Below are 19,837 nucleotides of genomic sequence, written 5' to 3' on the forward strand. Positions count from 1 at the left end.
ACTATGGTCTGCGGTCTCCTCTCTCTGTCGGGATACTATGGTCTGCGGTCTCCTCTCTGTGTCGGGATAGTATGGTCTGCGGTCTCCTCTCTGTCGGGATACTATGGTCTGTGGTCTCCTCTGTGTCGGGATACTATGGTCTGTGGTCTCCTCTCTGTGTCGGGATACTATGGTCTGTGGTCTCCTCTCTGTGTCGGGATACTATGGTCTGTGGTCTCCCCTCTGTGTCGGGATACTATGGTCTGTGGTCTCCTCTCTGTGTCGGGATACTATGGTCTGTGGTCTCCTCTCTGTGTCGGGATACTATGGTCTGCGGTCTCCTCTCTCTGTCGGGATACTATGGTCTGCGGTCTCCTCTCTCTGTCGGGATACTATGGTCTGTGGTCTCCTCTCTCTGTCGGGATACTATGGTCTGTGGTCTCCTCTCTGTGTCGGGATACTATGGTCTGTGGTCTCCTCTCTGTGTCGGGATACTATGGTCTGCGGTCTCCTCTCTCTGTCGGGATACTATGGTCTGTGGTCTCCTCTCTCTGTCGGGATACTATGGTCTGCGGTCTCCTCTCTCTGTCGGGATACTATGGTCTGTGGTCTCCTCTCTCTGTCGGGATACTATGGTCTGTGGTCTCCTCTCTCTGTCGGGATACTATGGTCTGCGGTCTCCTCTCTCTGTCGGGATACTATGGTCTGTGGTCTCCTCTCTGTGTCGGGATACTATGGTCTGTGGTCTCCTCTCTGTCGGGATACTATGGTCTGTGGTCTCCCCTCTGTCGGGATACTATGGTCTGCGGTCTCCTCTCTCTGTCGGGATACTATGGTCTACGGTCTCCTCTCTGTGTCGGGATACTATGGTCTACGGTCTCCTCTCTGTGTCGGGATACTATGGTCTGCGGTCTCCTCTCTGTGTCGGGATACTATGGTCTGCGGTCTCCTCTCTGTGTCGGGATACTATGGTCTGTGGTCTTCTCTCTCTGTCGGGATACTATGGTCTGCGGTCTCCTCTCTCTGTGTCGGGATACTATGGTCTGTGGTCTCCTCTCTCTGTCGGGATACTATGGTCTGCGGTCTCCTCTCTCTGTCGGTATACTATGGTCTGCGGTCTCCTCTCTCTGTCGGTATACTATGGTCTGTGGTCTCCTCTCTGTGTCGGGATACTATGGTCTGTGGTCTCCCCTCTGTCGGGATACTATGGTCTGTGGTCTCCTCTCTGTGTCGGGATACTATGGTCTGCGGTCTCCTCTCTGTGTCGGGATACTATGGTCTGCGGTCTCCTCTCTGTGTCGGGATACTATGGTCTGCGGTCTCCTCTCTGTGTCGGGATACTATGGTCTGCGGTCTCCTCTCTCTGTCGGGATACTATGGTCTGCGGTCTCCTCTCTGTGTCGGGATACTATGGTCTGCGGTCTCCTCTCTCTGTCGGGATACTATGGTCTGCGGTCTCCTCTCTGTGTCGGGATACTATGGTCTGCGGTCTCCTCTCTGTGTCGGGATACTATGGTCTGTGGTCTCCTCTGTGTCGGGATACTATGGTCTGCGGTCTCCTCTCTCTGTCGGGATACTATTGTATTTTTCTTCTTTCCTCGGCTCTCATCCTTTGTAGAACAGTTTCTGGCACTGAGCCGGCCTCGGATCCCATCCAGATGGAATGTTTTGTTTTTTCTCTTCCATGAAGTGTAATGAGCGGTGAGGGCAGACGGGTCCCGGGGGGGTCCCGGGGGCCTCCAGGTTAATTAGTCGGATGAGTCCTCTGCTGATGCTGAATATGGGTGACCTGATTCTAGATGAGAGGAAACTTTGCTGTTCTGTGTAAGTTCAGGATTGGTGCGTTCTGCTGGAGGAGGACATTCATACCACGACTGGTGGGCCGGCATTGTCCGGGACCGCGGGAGGACACTCGTCCCACGACTGGTGGGCCGGCGTTGTCCGGGACCGCGGGAGGACACTCGTCCCACGACTGGTGGGCCGGCGTTGTCCGGGAACGCGGGAGGACACTCGTCCCACGACTGGTGGGCCGGCGTTGTCCGGGACCGCGGGAGGACACTCGTCCCACGACTGGTGGGCCGGCGTTGTCCGGGAACGCGGGAGGACACTCGTCCCACGACTGGTGGGCCGGCGTTGTCCGGGACCGCGGGAGGACACTCGTCCCACGACTGGTGGGCCGGCGTTGTCCGGGACCGCGGGAGGACACTCGTCCCACGACTGGTGGGCCGGCGTTGTCCGGGACCGCGGGAGGACACTCGTCCCACGACTGGTGGGCCGGCGTTGTCCGGGACCGCGGGAGGACACTCGTCCCACGACTGGTGGGCCGGCGTTGTCCGGGACCGCGGGAGGACACTCGTCCCACGACTGGTGGGCCGGCGTTGTCCGGGACCGCGGGAGGACACTCGTCCCACGACTGGTGGGCCGGCGTTGTCCGGGACCGCGGGAGGACACTCGTCCCACGACTGGTGGGCCGGCGTTGTCCGGGACCGCGGGAGGACACTCGTCCCACGACTGGTGGGCCGGCGTTGTCCGGGACCGCGGGAGGACACTCGTCCCACGACTGGTGGGCCGGCGTTGTCCGGGACCGCGGGAGGACACTCGTCCCACGACTGGTGGGCCGGCGTTGTCCGGGACCGCGGGAGGACACTCGTCCCACGACTGGTGGGCCGGCGTTGTCCGGGACCGCGGGAGGACACTCGTCCCACGACTGGGGGGCCGGCGTTGTCTGAAGATTGGAGATGTTTTAACTACAAATCCCAGGTGCCAGAAATGCCATTCCGTTGCCCCGGGCTCCCACCAGCCCATCCACCGCCGGCACAACTCCCACCACCCCACACCCGGACATGCAGCACCGGGAAGCCAATTCAGCTCTGACCAGCGGCAGAACTTCCAGGGTTGTAACAGTCGCACTTGTGACCAGGACCCGGGGTTCCGCCATTTAGGGGAGGAGAGGGGGTCCCAAGACAGTTCTACCAACTTTTCAGCACTGGGCTCGGAGACCGCAGACCTGTGGTCCCCCCGTGATCTCCTTTGCACTGCAGTCACTGGGGGAATATTTAACAAACCCCCCCCCCCCCCGGTGATTAAATCCCACCAATGGAAAGCTCGATCTGTGTGAAGGAAATGATAGAAATGTGGTTGGTGTAAAGTAGCGCAGTGCTGAATAGCAAACCAAGCCATAAAGGGGGGGGGGGGAACCTTTCGGAGGTCAGGTGGTTATAGGGGAACTCCGGGGAGAATGGGGAAACCTGATGGAGGCTGTCAGAAGGATCCACATGGGGTGGGTTCCGGTCCTATGACGAGGGAGGTCTGTATGTGGCCCCCCCTCCCCCTCCGGTACCCCGAGGTGGGGGCGCTCTGTGCTGGGTGTATAATATGGGAAGTGAGGACTTCTGAGATCTGATTGGATGGTTGAATTTTCAGGAAATCCCCCCCCCCCATTCCATCTAAACCCTAAGAAACCTGATGTGGGTGGATGTCCACTGGAAGGATTGGCCGGCCGCCATCATACACCTAGTATTGCCATCGGCGGTGTTGGTTTTTGGGGTGTGGGGGGGGTCACATGACCTGGAACATCGCCCGGCACTCGCACAGATCTGATTGTTCACAGATCAGACCCATCCCATCGTGTGCTTCCGTCTGACATCTCCCCCAAGTGTCCTGTCACCATCTGCCCCTCCCCCCCAGAGGGTGTTAGATGGAGGTATGTGGGAGGTTGGGCTGGTCTGACCGGTCTGATGACTCTTCTGATACAGGGGAGAAGAACGTCTCAATCAGTCTGCGCTCCGTACTCTGTGGTGTTGGTGGGAGGGGGAGGCGGAGAGGAGGCGGAGAGGAGGCAGGGTAAGGGGGGGCACAGAGAGGAGGGGGGAGAGGGGGACGCAGAGAGCAAAGGAGAGGGGGTGAGAGGGGGGCGCGGAGAGGGGGGACACAAGACGCAGAGGGGGAGTGAGAAGGGACTGAGAGGGGGGACACAGGGGGGGACTGAGAGGGGGGACACAGGGGGGGACTGAGAGGAGGGACACAGGGGGGAATGAGGGGGGGGGGACACAGAGGGGGTGAGAGGGCGGTAAGAGGGGGGGGGGATGCAGAGGAGGTGGGGGGGACACAGAGAGAAGGGGGCGTGAGGACGCAGAGGGGGGGAGAGGGGAACGCAGAGAGGAGGTGGGATGGGAGGGGGGTAAGAGGGGGACGCAGAGGTGGTGAGAGGGGGGGGGGGGCTTAGAAGGGGGTGCTGAGAGGAAGTGGAGAGGGGAACACGGCGAGGGGAGAGGGAGGATGCAGAGAGGAGGGGCTGAGAGGGGGAGGTGGAGAGGCGGGGTAAGGGGGGGTGCAGAGAGCAGGGGGGAGTAGGGGTGATAGGGGGATGCAGAGAGGAGACGGAGAGGTGGGGTAAGAGGGGGAAGCGGAGAAGGGGGCCGCAGAAAGGGGAGAGGGGGGATGCTGAGAGGAGGGCGCGGAGAGGAGGTGGAGGGGTAAGGGGGGCGCAGAGAGGAGGGGAGAGGGGGATGCAGAGAGGAGGCGGGGTAAGGGGGGCACAGAGAGGAGGGGGAGAGGGGGGATGCAGAGGAAGGGAGAGGGGGTGAGGGGGGGCAGAGGGGGATGCGGAGAGGAGTTTGAACCATAGAGAAGGTCTATAGCAGTGATGGCGAACCTTGGCACCCCAGATGTTTTGGAACTACATTTCCCATGATGCTCTGCTACACTGCAGAGTGAAAGAGCATCATGGGAAATGTAGTTCCAAAACATCTGGGGTGCCAAGGTTCACCATCACTGACCTATAGTGATCCACACAGAAGTGTCGGGTCCAGCCAGGTGGGTGAAGGGACGTCTCCCCTCAGACCCCAAGTGGTTTTCTGGTGACCCGGCTACATCTCTCCCCGGGGATTGTGTCATCTCTGCTCATTACATCCGTCACCACTTCCTCCTCCACTTCCTCCTCCACTTCCTGTCCATGTCACCACCGCACTCCTCCTGCACACCGCGCTTTCTCTAATCCCAGAACACTGAAATAAAAAAAAAAAACTAATACTGTGTGTGTGTGTGTGTGTGTGTGTGTGTGTGTGTGTGTGTATATATATATTGCACACATATACAGTATGTGACAAAAGTAAGTACACCCCTCAGTGACATTTCTTCTCCCTTCTCATGTGACAACACTGAAGAAATGACACTTGTCTACAATGTAAAGTAGTGAGTGTACAGCTTGTATAACAGTGTAAATTTCCTGTCCCCTCAAAATAACTCAACACACAGCCATTAATGTCTAAACCGCTGGCAACAAAAGTCAGTACACCCCCTAAGTGAGAATCTCCAAATTGGGCCCAATTAGCCATTTTCCCTCCCCAGTGTCATGTGACTCGTTAGTGTTACAAGGTCTCAGGTGTGAATGGGGAGCAGGTGTGTTAAATTTGGTGTCATCACTCTCACTCTCTCATACTGGTCACTGGAAGTACAACATGGCACCTCATGGCAAAGAACTCTCTGAGGATCTGAAAAAGACAAGTGTGTCTTGTCTACAGTCAGGCATGGTGGTGGGGGTGTCATGGTCTGGGGCTGCATGAGTGCTGCCGGCACTGGGGGGCTACAGATCATTGAGGGGACCATGAATGCCAACATGTACTGTGACATACTGAAGCAGCGCATGATCCCCTCCCTTCAGAGACTGGACCGCAGGGCAGTATTCCAACATGATAACCACCCCAAACACACCTCCAACACCACCACTGCCTTGCTAAAGAAGCTGAGGGTAAAGGTGATGGACTGGCCAAGCATGTCTCCAGACCTAAACCCTATTGATCATCTGTGGGGGATCCTCAGAGGGAAGGTGGTACTTGGGTTCTCTCATGGTGGGGGACGCGGTTTTGATGTCATCTCACGGGGGGGGGGGTGCAGGTTGGATGTCTCCCCATGGTGGGGTGCAGGTTGGATGTCATCTCACGGGGGGGGGGGGGGTTGGATGTCTCCCCATGGTGGGGCGGGGGTTGGATGTCTCCCCATGGTGGGGTGCAGGTTGGATGTCTTCTCATGGTGGGGCGGGGGTTGGATGTCTCCCCATGGTGGGGTGCAGGTTGGATGTCTTCTCATGGTGGGGCGGGGGTTGGATGTCTCCCCATGGTGGGGTGCAGGTTGGATGTCTCCCCATGGTGGGGTGCAGGTTGGATGTCTTCTCATGGTGGGGGGTTGGATGTCTCCCCATGGTGGGGTGCAGGTTGGATGTCTTCTCATGGTGGGGTGCAGGTTGGATGTCTTCTCATGGTGGGGGGTTGGATGTCTCCCCATGGTGGGGTGCAGGTTGGATGTCTCCCCATGGTGGGGTGCAGGTTGGATGTCTTCTCATGGTGGGGCGGGGGTTGGATGTCTTCTCATGGTGGGGTGCAGGTTGGATGTCTTCTCACGGTGGGGTGCAGGTTGGATGTCTTCTCATGGTGGGGTGCAGGTTGGATGTCTCCTCATGGTGGGGTGCAGGTTGGATGTCTCCTCATGGTGGGGTGCAGGTTGGATGTCTCCTCATGGTGGGGTGCAGGTTGGATGTCTCCTCATGGTGGGGTGCAGGTTGGATGTCTCCTCATGGTGGGGTGCAGGTTGGATGTCTCCTCATGGTGGGGTGCAGGTTGGATGTCTCCTCATGGTGGGGTGCAGGTTGGATGTCTCCTCATGGTGGGGTGCAGGTTGGATGTCTCCTCATGGTGGGGTGCAGGTTGGATGTCTCCTCATGGTGGGGTGCAGGTTGGATGTCTCCTCATGGTGGGGTGCAGGTTGGATGTCTCCTCATGGTGGGGTGCAGGTTGGATGTCTCCTCATGGTGGGGTGCAGGTTGGATGTCTTCTCATGGTGGGGCGGGGGTTGGATGTCTTCTCATGGTGGGGTGCAGGTTGGATGTCTTCTCATGGTGGGGCGGGGGTTGGATGTCTTCTCATGGTGGGGTGCAGGTTGGATGTCTTCTCATGGTGGGGGGTTGGATGTCTCCCCATGGTGGGGCGGGGGTTGGATGTCTTCTCATGGTGGGGTGCAGGTTGGATGTCTTCTCATGGTGGGGTGCAGGTTGGATGTCTTCTCATGGTGGGGCGGGGGTTGGATGTCTCCCCATGGTGGGGCGGGGGTTGGATGTCTCCCCATGGTGGGGCGGGGGTTGGATGTCTCCCCATGGTGGGGCGGGGGTTGGATGTCTCCCCATGGTGGGGTGCAGGTTGGATGTCTTCTCATGGTGGGGGGTTGGATGTCTCCCCATGGTGGGGCGGGGGTTGGATGTCTTCTCATGGTGGGGTGCAGGTTGGATGTCTTCTCATGGTGGGGTGCAGGTTGGATGTCTTCTCATGGTGGGGCGGGGGTTGGATGTCTTCTCATGGTGGGGTGCAGGTTGGATGTCTTCTCATGGTGGGGCGGGGGTTGGATGTCTCCCCATGGTGGGGCGGGGGTTGGATGTCTCCCCATGGTGGGGTGCAGGTTGGATGTCTCCTCATGGTGGGGCGGGGGTTGGATGTCTTCTCATGGTGGGGTGCAGGTTGGATGTCTCCTCATGGTGGGGCGGGGGTTGGATGTCTCCCCATGGTGGGGCGGGGGTTGGATGTCTCCTCATGGTGGGGCGGGGGTTGGATGTCTTCTCATGGTGGGGTGCAGGTTGGATGTCTCCTCATGGTGGGGCGGGGGTTGGATGTCTCCCCATGGTGGGGCGGGGGTTGGATGTCTCCCCATGGTGGGGCGGGGGTTGGATGTCTCCTCATGGTGGGGCGGGGGTTGGATGTCTCCTCATGGTGGGGTGCAGGTTGGATGTCTTCTCATGGCTCTCTCTTCTCTGCAGAGTTCTGTCGGATCGATGAGCTCCTGTGTCACAATGAAGAGCAGTTGCTGAGTTTCGAGGCGGTGGTCAGCATCCACAAGCAGATGGACGATGATGCCAATGGAAATGTAGATGTTGAAGAGAGCGATGAGGTGAGACTATTAATGTGAAATCATCGCTAATTCGCATTTATTGCTTTCCAGACAGTTTTATAGATGAAAGAAACCTCCAACAATGGCAACAGGAAGCAAAGGGCGCTATTCTGTGAATGGGAATTGTAGGGGAACACTGAGGAGGAGAGCAGACAAGGAGATGGGGAGTTTACTCACTAAGGGTGTGAATGAGAGCACAGGGATGGTGGGAACCCCTCATAATGGGCACAGCGGGTGTACAGACCCGGGAACTCAGCACAGGGATGGTGGGAACCCCTCATAATGGGCACAGCGGGTGTACAGACCCAGGAACTCGGCACAGGGATGGTGGGAACCCCTCATAATGGGCACAGCGGGTGTACAGACCCGGGAACTCAGCACAGGGATGGTGGGAACCCCTCATAATGGGCACAGCGGGTGTACAGACCCGGGAACTCAGCACAGGGATGCTGGGAACCCCTCATAATGGGCACAGCGGGTGTACAGACCCGGGAACTCAGCACAGGGATGGTGGGAACCCCTCATAATGGGCACAGCGGGTGTACAGACCCGGGAACTCAGCACAGGGATGGTGGGAACCCCTCATAATGGGCACAGCGGGTGTACAGACCCGGGAACTCAGCACAGGGATGGCGGGAACCCCTCATAATGGGTACAGCGGGTGTACAGACCCGGGAACTCAGCACAGGGATGGTGGGAACCCCTCATAATGGGCACAGCGGGTGCACAGACCCGGGAACTCGGCACAGGGATGGTGGGAACCCCTCATAATGGGCACAGCGGGTGTACAGACCCGGGAACTCAGCACAGGGATGGTGGTAACCCCTCATAATGGGCACAGCGGGTGTACAGACCCGGGAACTCAGCACAGGGATGGTGGTAACCCCTCATAATGGGCACAGCGGGTGTACAGACCCGGGAACTCAGCACAGGGATGGTGGGAACCCCTCATAATAGGCACAGCGGGTGTACAGACCCGGGAACTCAGCACAGGGATGGTGGGAACCCCTCATAATGGGCACAGCGGGTGTACAGACCCGGGAACTCAGCACAGGGATGGTGGGAACCCCTCATAATGGGCACAGCGGGTGTAGAGACCCGGGAACTCAGCACAAGGATGTTGGGAACCCCTCATAAGTCAGGTGTACAAATCCCAGCAGTAGACTGGACTGTTGTGGTGTCCAAGAAATGATGATGAAATCTCAGGATTGGGTGGTGTATGTTGGTTATTGCCCCTCAGTGTCCCCGCTGTTGGATGATTGGGGCAAAGATATCAGTTTTCCTCTTTCAGTCTATTTTACAAAGGGCAATAGCTGAGCCCCGGGGAGGCGGGATTATGTGACACGGCACAAAACCCACCAGAACCAGCAGACCAAATTTATGGTCCATATTTTACCTTTGATGACTGACTCTGGAGGTCTCATATGAGTTCCACTTTCTGCCCCCTACCCGCTTCCATTGTGCCAGTGTCTTGCGGGTCTCTTGGGTTTGTGGCCTATGTCCTTATGGCAGGACTGTTTTTGGGCTTTTACTTCAACCCTTTCATTGTCATCTGCCAAAAAGTGGATCACCCCCCCCCCCCCCCTTATCCAAGAGGTAGAAATTGCCCAATGATGAAGGAACCCCTACAACCTCTGGAGGAACCCTGGTTGGGAATCGCTGCTTTCATGAAATGATACAAACAGAATAAACATGGGCAAAACATAGCCAGGGTTCGGTAACCAGAGCCGGTAGTCAGAACAAGCCAGTAAAACAGGAATCCAGAGATCAGCGTAGTCAGAAGCAGCAAACGGAATGGGGAACCAGGCAAAAGTCTATAACAGGAAAACGCAGCAGAGAGTATCCGGATATGTTGACCAAGGCGAAGGCACAGGAGATCTGATCCAAGGAGTTGAAGCTGTCAAGCAGGATCTGATCATCAGGTGAGTCACTGTGGAATGATGAGTACTGGCAATTAGCCTGAGCTCTGAGAAGGGAGGACCGAGCCCAGTCCTGACGAAATCCCTTTATTTGAGCCAAAACATTCTGCATGGAATCCACCAGGTTTTCATAGCTTTCCTTCAACTCGAGCAGGGATCTGCAATTAGCGGACCTCCAGCTGTTGCAAAACTACAAGTCCCATCATGCCTCTGCCTCTGGCTGTCATGTTTGTGGCTGTCAGAGTCTTGCTATGCATCATGGGACTTGTAGTTCTGCAACAGCTGGAGGTCCGCTAATTGCCTATCCCTGAACTAGAGGAACCTCTGTGCACCTCAAAGACACTTCATGTTCCCATCTTTCCAGCTGATCGCCACCTGCCGTTTGCGGTCTCCCTGCCGTTTGCGCTCTCCCTGCCGTTTGCGGCCGTTTGCGGTCTCCCTGCCGTTTGCGGTCTCCCTGCCGTTTGCGGTCTCCCTGCCGTTTGCGGTCGCTTGCGGTCTCCCTGCCGTTTGCGGTCTCCCTGCCGCTTGCGGCCGTTTGCGGTCTCCCTGCCGTTTGCGGTCTCCCTGCCGTTTGCGGTCTCCCTGCCGTTTGCAGCCGTTTGCGGTCTCCCTGCCGGTTTGCGGTCTCCCTGCCGGTTTGCGGTCTCCCTGCCGTTTGCGGTCTCCCTGCCGTTTGCGGTCTCCCTGCCGTTTGCGGTCTCCCTGCCGTTTGCAGCCGTTTGCGGTCTCCCTGCCGGTTTGCGGTCTCCCTGCCGCTTGCGGTCTCCCTGCCGTTTGTGACTTTTAGCCTGTCTCTCGTGCTTCGAGTGGTACCGACCCCCCTTGCTGTGCTTCCAGAACATTCTCCTTGTGGGAAGTCTGGATGATCTCCTGTTGAGGGAACATTCGGTGCTGGTTGTGGGTCATCATGTTATATATGAGCGGTCCAGACCTTCAGACGGGTTCGGTTGGCTCTTAAACCTCCAGAAGTCGGCTCCAAGAGTGGTTGTCCCTACAATGCTGGAGCTCCTGGCTGAAGGGACTTCAGATCCGGTTTCAGTGGGACCACCACCACCACCACCACACCACCACACCACCACACCACCACCACCACCACCACCACCACCACACCACCACCACCACCACCACCACCACACCACCACACCACCACCACCACCACCACCACACCACCACCACCACCACCATAGTGTCCACGGGCTTTCAGAGAAGAATCGTTAGTTTGGAGCAGTAGTTGGGGGTTCTCTTGGGCAGAACTTCTTCTCATCCGAGTTTTGTTCATTGGAAAATGTACCAGTCCAGCTTCCTTGTTTATCGGGGTCTGGATTTGGGGGATGGGCCCTACACCTGGGGGTGTTCCAGAACCAGTGATGCAGGTGGAGGACACTAAATGTGGACCTTCTGGTCTTCAGGGTCCAGAAACCAGCTGGACAGATTTGAGTACAGCCAGATCTTCACATTTCTTCCTGCAACTCTGTCCTTGTCTTCAATGGATGGTTAGGGAACCCATTTGGGGAGGGGGGTGTTGTTTTGTCACAACTAATGATGGTGGAGGGGGGCGTGTAATGGGGAATGGACCTGTCATATAACTGACGTTGGAGGGGGGTGGCGTATACTGGAGGTTGGGGGGCCTGTCATATGACTGATGGTTGGGTGGGCCTTTCACGTGACTAATGATGGTGGAGGGGGGTGGTGTGTACTGGGTGTTGGGGGGGGTGGGTGGACCTGGCACATGACTAATGGTGTACTGGGGGTTGGACCTGTCATGACTGGGGGTTGGGGGGTGTACTGGGGGTTGGGGGGATGGACCTGGCACATGACTAATGATGGTGTACTGGGGGTTGGACCTATCATGACTGATGGTGGGGGGGGGTGTACTGGGGGTTGGGGGATGGACCCGGCACATGACCAATAATGGTGGGGGGGTGTACTGGGGTTTGGGGGGGTGGACCTGTCGCATGACTAATGATGGTGGAGAGGGGTGGTGTGTACTGGGTGTTGGGGGGTGGACCTGGCACATGACTAATGATGGTGGAGGGGGGTGGTGTGTACTGGGTGTTGGGGGGGGGGGGGGTGGACCTGGCACATGACTAATGATGGTGGAGGGGGGTGGTGTGTACTGGGTGTTGGGGGGGTGGACCTGGCACATGACTAATGAGGGTGTACCGGGGGTTGGACCTGTCATGACTGATGGTGGGGGGGGTTGTACTGGGGGTTGGGGTGTACTGGGGTTTGGGGGGTGGACCTGGCACATGACTAATGATGGGGGGTGTGTATTTGGGGGTTGGACCTGTCATATGACTGATGGGGGGGGGGGTGGAGTGTACCGGGGGTAGGGGGGGTGGACCTGTCGTATATGACTGGGGGGGTGTACTGGGGGTTGGGTGGGTGGACCTGTCATGACTAATTAGGGGGGGGTGCACTGGGGGTTGGGGGGTGGACCTGTCATATATGACTGACTGATTTGGGGGGGGGGGGTACTGGGGGGGTTGACCTGTCGTATGATTGGTGGGGGTGTACTGGGGGTTGGGGGGGTGGTCTTGTCATATGACCGAATGGGGGGAGGTGTACTGGGGGTTGGGGGTTGGACCTGTCATATGACTGACTGATGGGGGTGGGGCACTGGGGGGTGGACCTGTCATATGACTGATGGGGGGTGGACCTGCCGTATGATTGGTAGGGGTGTACTGGGGGTTGGGGGGGGGGTGGTCATGTCATATGACTGATGGGGGGGGGGGGGTGGACCTGTCGTATGATTGGTGGGGGGGTGGACTTGGGGTGGGGGGGTGGACCTGTCGTATGATTGGTTGGGGGGGTGGACTTGGGGTGGGGGGGGTGGACCTGTCGTATGATTGGTTGGGGGGGTGGACCTGTCGTATGATTGGTTGGGGGGGGGGGGGTGGACCTGTCGTATGATTGGTTGGGGGGGTGGACTTGGGGTGGGGGGGTGGACCTGTCGTATGATTGGTTGGGGGGGGGGGTGGACCTGTCGTATGATTGGTTGGGGGGGGGTGGACCTGTCGTATGATTGGTTGGGGGGGGGGGTGGACCTGTCGTATGATTGGTTGGGGGGGGTGGACCTGTCGTATGATTGGTTGGGGGGGTGGACTTGGGGTGGGGGGGGTGGACCTGTCATATGACTGACTGATGGGGGTGGGGTACTGGGGGGTGGACCTGTCATATGACTGATGGGGTGGGGGGGTGGACCTGTCGTATGATTGGTTGGGGGGGTGGACTTGGGGTGGGGGGGTGGACCTGTCGTATGATTGGTTGGGGGCGGATGGACCTGTCGTATGATTGGTTGGGGGGGGGGGTGGACCTGTCGTATGATTGGTTGGGGGCGGGTGGACCTGTCGTATGATTGGTTGGGGGGGGGGTGGACTTGGGGTGGGGGGGGGGAAGGACCTGTCGTATGATTGGTGGGGGGGGGGGTGGACCTGTCGTATGATTGGTTGGGGGCGGGTGGACCTGTCGTATGATTGGTTGGGGGGGGGGGTGGACTTGGGGTGGGGGGGGGGAAGGACCTGTCGTATGATTGGTGGGGGGGTGGACTTGTGCTATGACTGGTGGGGGATGTGTGTTCCGCTCTCATCGGACTCTCCTTTACCCCCCGGCAGTTTCTGAGGGAAGATCTGAACTACCCCGATCCGACGGTGAAGCACAGCTCCTTCCATGGAGAGGACAAGCTGATCAGTGTGGAGGATCTCTGGAAAACCTGGAAGGTCTCTGAGGGTGAGTGACGACACTGAACCTTCCAGATTACACGCCCCACCCCCACCAATCGCCCCCCACATTCCTTCCTAGAAGGGATTCCCCAAATAGAACACCGGAGACTCCTCATCAATACCGATCAATGAATATTAATACAGATCATGAATGATGCCTTAGTAGAGATGGTGCCGTCCTTCCGGGGAGGGGATCAGGTGAAGGCATAGAGAGTCCTGTGATCCTGACTCTACCCATCATCATTCCTGACTCCACCCACAATCCCAGCTCCACCCAGCATCACTAATCACATTCTGACTCCACCTACAATTCTGGCTCCACCCATCACTAATTACAGGGAATGTGGCTCGGCCTATGCTCACCTTTCATCATTACCAGGGAGGAGCTCTTCATCCTGGCTCCACCCACAATTCTGTATATATAGGGTGGAGCTCATATACAGTGCCTGGAAGAAGTATTCATACCCCCTGACATTCCCCACATTTTGTTACAACCAAAACCATAAATGTATTTTATTGGGATTTTATGTGATGGACCAACACAAAGTGTCACATAATTGTGAAGTGGAAGGAAAATGATAAATGATACAAATAAATATGAGAAAAGTGTGGGGGAGGGGCATTTGTATGGCGCCCCCCGGAGTCAATACTTTGTAGAACCCCCTTTCTCTACAAGTCTTTTTGGGGGTGTCTCTACCAGCTTTGCCCATCTAGAGAGGACATTTCTGCCCATTCTTCTTCTTTGTAAAATATCTCAAGCTCTGTCAGATTGGATGGAGAGCGTCTGTGATCAGCAATTTTCAAGTCTGGCCACAGATTCTCAATGGGATTTAGGTCTGGGCTGTGACTGGGCCATTCTAACACATGAATATGCTTTGATGTAAACCATTCCATTGTAGCTCTGCGCCCCTCCCGCGCGCCCTGCGCTCTGTACTGCACCCCTCCCGCGCACCCCGCGCTCTGTACTGCGCTCCTCCTGCACGCCCCATGCTGCCCACGCTCGTAGAGTCCTACAGTATGACAGTATGGTCATCTGCTTCCCTCTCCAGAAGGACGGCACGGTATTTATTTGGGCATCATCTGGGGGTTGTCATGATCATCTTCTTCCTGAACTGAGATGACGGCTCAGAGGTGACAGTCCTGTAAATCCTGGTGCCTGTGCAGGTCCTGGCTACAAATGTCTGACACAGATCAGCCTCTCACTCAGTGACTTGACACAAAGGTACAATGTACAGTCTGATCACTGGGGGAGGGGAGACTAGGAAAATGCTTCCTTCTGCCTGCAGCAGGGAGGTCAGGGACTTGTTGCTGATAGGTGGAGCTGTTATGAAAAGTGACCCTGTAGCTGTATACTGTGACGTGTATACGGGTGTCGGGGGTTGGAGGAGCATAGAAGGAAACAACATTCAGATTCTTATCTTCTCTGAGATCCAATCTTATGAGAAGAGCCGGAGATCTGATGATGTTTCCACCCTCATCCTCTCTTCATGGTTGGGTGGAAGCGCTCAGAGGTTGGGGGATGGGAGAGGCAGGGATGACTTGTTCCCAGGAACTGGCAAAGTCAGGCAGAGGGGAGGCGAGGAGGAGCCTATAGAGGAATGGGGGGGGGGACCTATAGAGGCATGCTGGGTGAAGCTGTAGGGGGACCCTGGAGGAGATCCTGGCGGAAGGTGTAGGGGATCCTGGCCACAGATGTAGGGGGATCCTGCAGGAAGGTGAAGGGGGAATGGGATCCTGGAGGAGAGCCTGGCGGAAGGTGTAGGGGGATCCCGATGGAGGAGAGCCTGGCGGAAGGTGTAGGGGGACCCTGGAGGAGATCCTGTTGGAAGGTGTAGGGGGATCCCGGAGGAGAGCCTGGCGGAAGGTGTAGGGGGATCCCGGAGGAGAGCCTGGCGGAAGGTGTAGGGGGATCCCGGCGGAAGGTGTAGGGGGATGGGATCCCGGAGGAAGGTGTAGGGGGGATCCCGGAGGAGAGCCTGGCGGAAGGTGTAGGTGGATCCCGGCGGAAGGTGTAGGGGGATCCCGATGGAGGAGATCTTGGCGGAAGGTGTAGGGGGATCCTGGAGGAGAGCCTGGCACAAGGTGTAGGAGGAGATCTTGGCGGAAGGTGTAGGGGTATCCCGGCGGAAGGTGTAGGGGGATCCCGATGGAGGAGAGCCTGGCGGAAGGTGTAGGGAGATCCTGGAGGTGATCCTGGCGGAAGGTGTAGGGAGATCCTGGAGGAGAGCCTGGCGCAAGGTGTAGGAGGAGGAGATCTTGGCGGAAGGTGTAGGGGGATCCCGGCGGAAGGTTTAGACGGATCCCGATGGAGGAGATCTTGGCGGAAGGTGTAGGGGGATCCTGGAGGAGAGCCTGGCGGAAGGTGTAGGGGGATCCTGGAGGAGAGCCTGGCGGAAGGTGTAGGGGGATCCTGGAGGAGAGCCTGGCGGAAGGTGTAGGGGGATCCCGGAGGAGATCTTGGCGGAAGGTGTAGGGGGATGGGATCCTGGAGGAGAGCCTGGCACAAGGTGTAGGAGGAGATCTTGGCGGAAGGTGTAGGTGGATCCCGGCGGAAGGTGTAGGGGGATCCCGATGGAGGAGAGCCTGGCGGAAGGTGTAGGGGGATCCCGATGGAGGAGAGCCTGGCGGAAGGTGTAGGGGGATCCTGGAGGAGAGCCTGGCGGAAGGTGTAGGGGGATCCCGATGGAGGAGAGCCTGGCGGAAGGTGTAGGGGGATCCTGGAGGAGAGCCTGGCGGAAGGTGTAGGGGGATCCCGATGGAGGAGAGCCTGGCGGAAGGTGTAGGGGGATCCTGGAGGAGAGCCTGGCGGAAGGTGTAGGGGGATCCCGATGGAGGAGAGCCTGGCGGAAGGTGTAGGGGGATCATGGAGGAGAGCCTGGCGGAAGGTGTAGGGGGATCCCGATGGAGGAGAGCCTGGCGGAAGGTGTAGGGGGATCCTGGAGGAGAGCCTGGCGGAAGGTGTAGGGGGATCCCGATGGAGGAGAGCCTGGCGGAAGGTGTAGGGGGATCCCGATGGAGGAGAGCCTGGCGGAAGGTGTAGGGGGATCCCGATGGAGGAGAGCCTGGCGGAAGGTGTAGGGGGATCCCGATGGAGGAGAGCCTGGCGGAAGGTGTAGGGGGATCATGGAGGAGAGCCTGGCGGAAGGTGTAGGGGGATCCCGATGGAGGAGAGCCTGGCGGAAGGTGTAGGGGGATCCTGGAGGAGAGCCTGGCGGAAGGTGTAGGGGGATCCCGATGGAGGAGAGCCTGGCGGAAGGTGTAGGGGGATCCTGGAGGAGAGCCTGGCGGAAGGTGTAGGGGGATCCTGGAGGAGAGCCTGGCGGAAGGTGTAGGGGGATCCCGGAGGAGATCTTGGCGGAAGGTGTAGGGGGATGGGATCCTGGGGGAGAGCCTGGCGGAAGGTGTGGGGAGATCCTGGCGGAAGGTGTAGGGTGATCCTGGAGGAGAGCCTGGCGCAAGGTGTAGGATGAGGAGATCTTGGCGGAAGGTGTAGGGGGATCCCGGCGGAAGGTGTAGGGGGATCCCGATGGAGGAGAGCCTGGCGGAAGGTGTAGGGGGGTCCCGGAGGAGATCCTGGCGGAAGGTGTAGGTGGATCCCGGCGGAAGGTGTAGGGGGATCCCGATGGAGTTGATCTTGGCGGAAGGTGTAGGGGGATCCTGGAGGAGATGTTGGCGGAAGGTGTTGGGGGATCCTGGAGGAGAGCCTGGCACAAGGTGTAGGAGGAGGAGATCTTGGCGGAAGGTGTAGGGGGATCCCGATGGAGGGGAGCCTGGCGGAAGGTGTAGGGGGATCCTGGAGGAGAGCCTGGCGGAAGGTGTAGGGGGATCCAGGAGGAGAGCCTGGCGGAAGGTGTAGGGGGATCCTGGCGGAAGGTGTAGGGGGATCCAGGAGGAGAGCCTGGCGGAAGGTGTAGGGGGATCCTGGAGGAGAGCCTGGCGGAAGGTGTAGGGTGATCCTGGCAGAAGGTGTAGGGGGATCCTGGCGGAAGGTGTAGGGGGATCCTGGAGGAGAGCCTGGCGCAGGGTGTAGGAGGAGGAGATCTTGGAGGAAGGTGTAGGGGGATCCCGGCGGAAAGGTGTAGGGGGATCCCGGCGGAAGGTGTAGGGGGATCCCGGCGAAAGGTGTAGGGTGATCCCGGCAGAAGGTTTAGACGGATCCCGATGGAGGAGATCTTGGCGGAAGGTGTAGGGGGATCCCGGAGGAGATCTTGGCGGAAGGTGTAGGGGGATGGGATCCTGGAGGAGAGCCTGGCGGAAGGTGTAGGGGGATCCCTGGAGGAAGGTGTAGGGGGATCCTGGAGGAGAGCCTGGCGGAAGGTGTAGGGGGATCCTGGAGGAGATCTTGGCGGAAGGTGTAGGGGGATCCTGGAGGAGATCTTGGCGGAAGGTGTAGGGGGATCCCGGAGGAGATCTTGGCGGAAGGTGTAGGAGGATGGGATCCTGGAGGAGAGCCTGGCGGAAGGTGTAGGGGGATCCCTGGAGGAGAGCCTGGCGGAAGTTGTAGGGGGATGGGATCCCGGAGGAAGGTGTAGGGGGATGGGATCCTGGAGGAGATCTTGGCGGAAGGTGTAGGGGGATCCCTGGAGGAAGGTGTAGGGGGAACCTGGAGGAGAGCCTGGCGGAAGGTGTAGGGGGGATGGGATCCCGGAGGAAGGTGTAGGGGGATCCTGGAGGAGAGCCTGGCGGGAGGTGTAGGGGGATCCCGGCGGAAGGTGTAGGGGGATCCCGGCGGAAGGTGTAGGGGGATCCTGGAGGAGAGCCTGGCGGAAGGTGTAGGAGGAGGAGATCTTGGCGGAAGGTGTAGGGGGATCCTGGAGGAGAGCCTGGCGCAAGGTGTAGGAGGAGGAGATCTTGGCGGAAGGTGTAGGGGGATCCCGGCGGAAGGTGTAGGGGGATGGGATCCTGGAGGAGAGCCTGGCGGAAGGTGTAGGGGGATCCCTGGAGGAGATCTTGGTGGAAGGTGTAGGGGGATCCCTGGAGGAAGGTGTAGGGGGATCCCTGGAGGAGATCCCGGCAGAAGGTGTAGGGGGATCCCGGCGGAAGGTGTAGGGGGATCCCGGCGGAAGGTGTAGGGGGAACCTGGAGGAGAGCCTGGCGGAAGGTGTAGGAGGATGTGGGATACATTTGCACCCCAACTACCCATGTGTCTCCACTCTTGGAAGCCTCTGGCTTATCCACCCTGGGGCAGAAGTTCCTGAAATTCCCTCTGCAGAGCCGTAGTCCGGGTCTGTGGGGGATCTTGGCCGGACATGTGACTTGCTGGCACACGTTGCTCTCCTGTACACCTCTGCGGAGATGGGATTGGTTGGTAAAGTGGGAAACTCCTGAGAAGGTTGTCCCATCTTCATCTCCGGATTGTAGATAAAGGAGGTACCTCCCGAACGACAAACCTCTGAATCCCGGTACTCTGATTGGACATCGGGATTATTGTTGAACCTGCATGTGAATAAATAATGAATGTGTGTTTGGCTCCTCCCCTGTGTTGTGTGACCCCGCCTCTCTCCTCTCCCGTAGTATATAACTGGACGCTGGACGAGGTGGTGGAGTGGCTGAAGAACTATGTGGAGCTGCCGCAGTACGAAGAGATCTTCCGGAAGCTGCAGCTCAGCGGTCGGGATATGCCCAGGTGAGGGGCCCTTATCATCTATTTCCACCCCCGGGAGGACCCAGATATTTCCCAGCATGCTGGAGCCTCTCGTCCTTCACCCCGCCAATGACCAATTGTAATTGGTGGTGCCTAGATCACATGACTAGAATTTGGGAAATTATCTGTTTTTAGGAAGATTTGTTTTTTTCCATTTAAATACACCAATGGGGCAATAAATATAAGGGGCGGAGCCTCTCATGTCCCTTGGGTGGGCGGGGGGAGGGATTTTGTCCTTTAGGTTACACTATTTGGTGGTCTGGCCAAACCGATATCGTAAGGTGTTCAAGCTATTTCTGCTCTACAATTACAAGGGCATATGTGGTGTGGTTGCATTGTGGATGGGGCATCTCAGTGGCCTGACCATCATGTGGGCCTTTTGATTGGCAGCCTGAAATTTTGCTGGACCTGTGCAGGAGATGAGCAGGTGGGTTGTGGGGACATAGCAAAGTGCAGATAACTATGAACAGCCATAACTAGTGAAAGATCCCACCCTGAGCAGAGATTTTCCAGCTCGAGGGACAACAATCTGAGCACCAGCAGACTCTGAGCGATTGTCCCCGGGGCCGGTGTTCTTCACTGAAAACGGTAACGGAAACCGGCACCGTTCACGCATCTGAGCGTTTAGAAGAAATTTT

General features: G+C 58.0%; 1 protein-coding gene across 1 annotated transcript in view; it reads left to right on the forward strand.

Annotated features, from left to right (window-relative positions):
- LOC143958889 (stromal interaction molecule 1-like) overlaps window positions 1-19,837 on the forward strand; it is a gene marked incomplete at its 3' end in the record, with an annotated part of 70,277 nt that overhangs the window by 25,601 nt on the left and 24,839 nt on the right. The window contains 3 exon segments of the mRNA XM_077467871.1: window positions 7,781-7,911; window positions 13,448-13,562; window positions 19,070-19,181. Coding sequence (XP_077323997.1) covers window positions 7,781-7,911; window positions 13,448-13,562; window positions 19,070-19,181 — 358 coding nt within the window.

This window comes from Lithobates pipiens, unplaced genomic scaffold (genome assembly GCF_037356315.1).
Source record: "Lithobates pipiens isolate NorthernLeopardFrog02 unplaced genomic scaffold, aLitPip1_a1.2 Scaffold_63, whole genome shotgun sequence".
Lineage (NCBI taxonomy): Eukaryota > Metazoa > Chordata > Amphibia > Anura > Ranidae > Lithobates > Lithobates pipiens.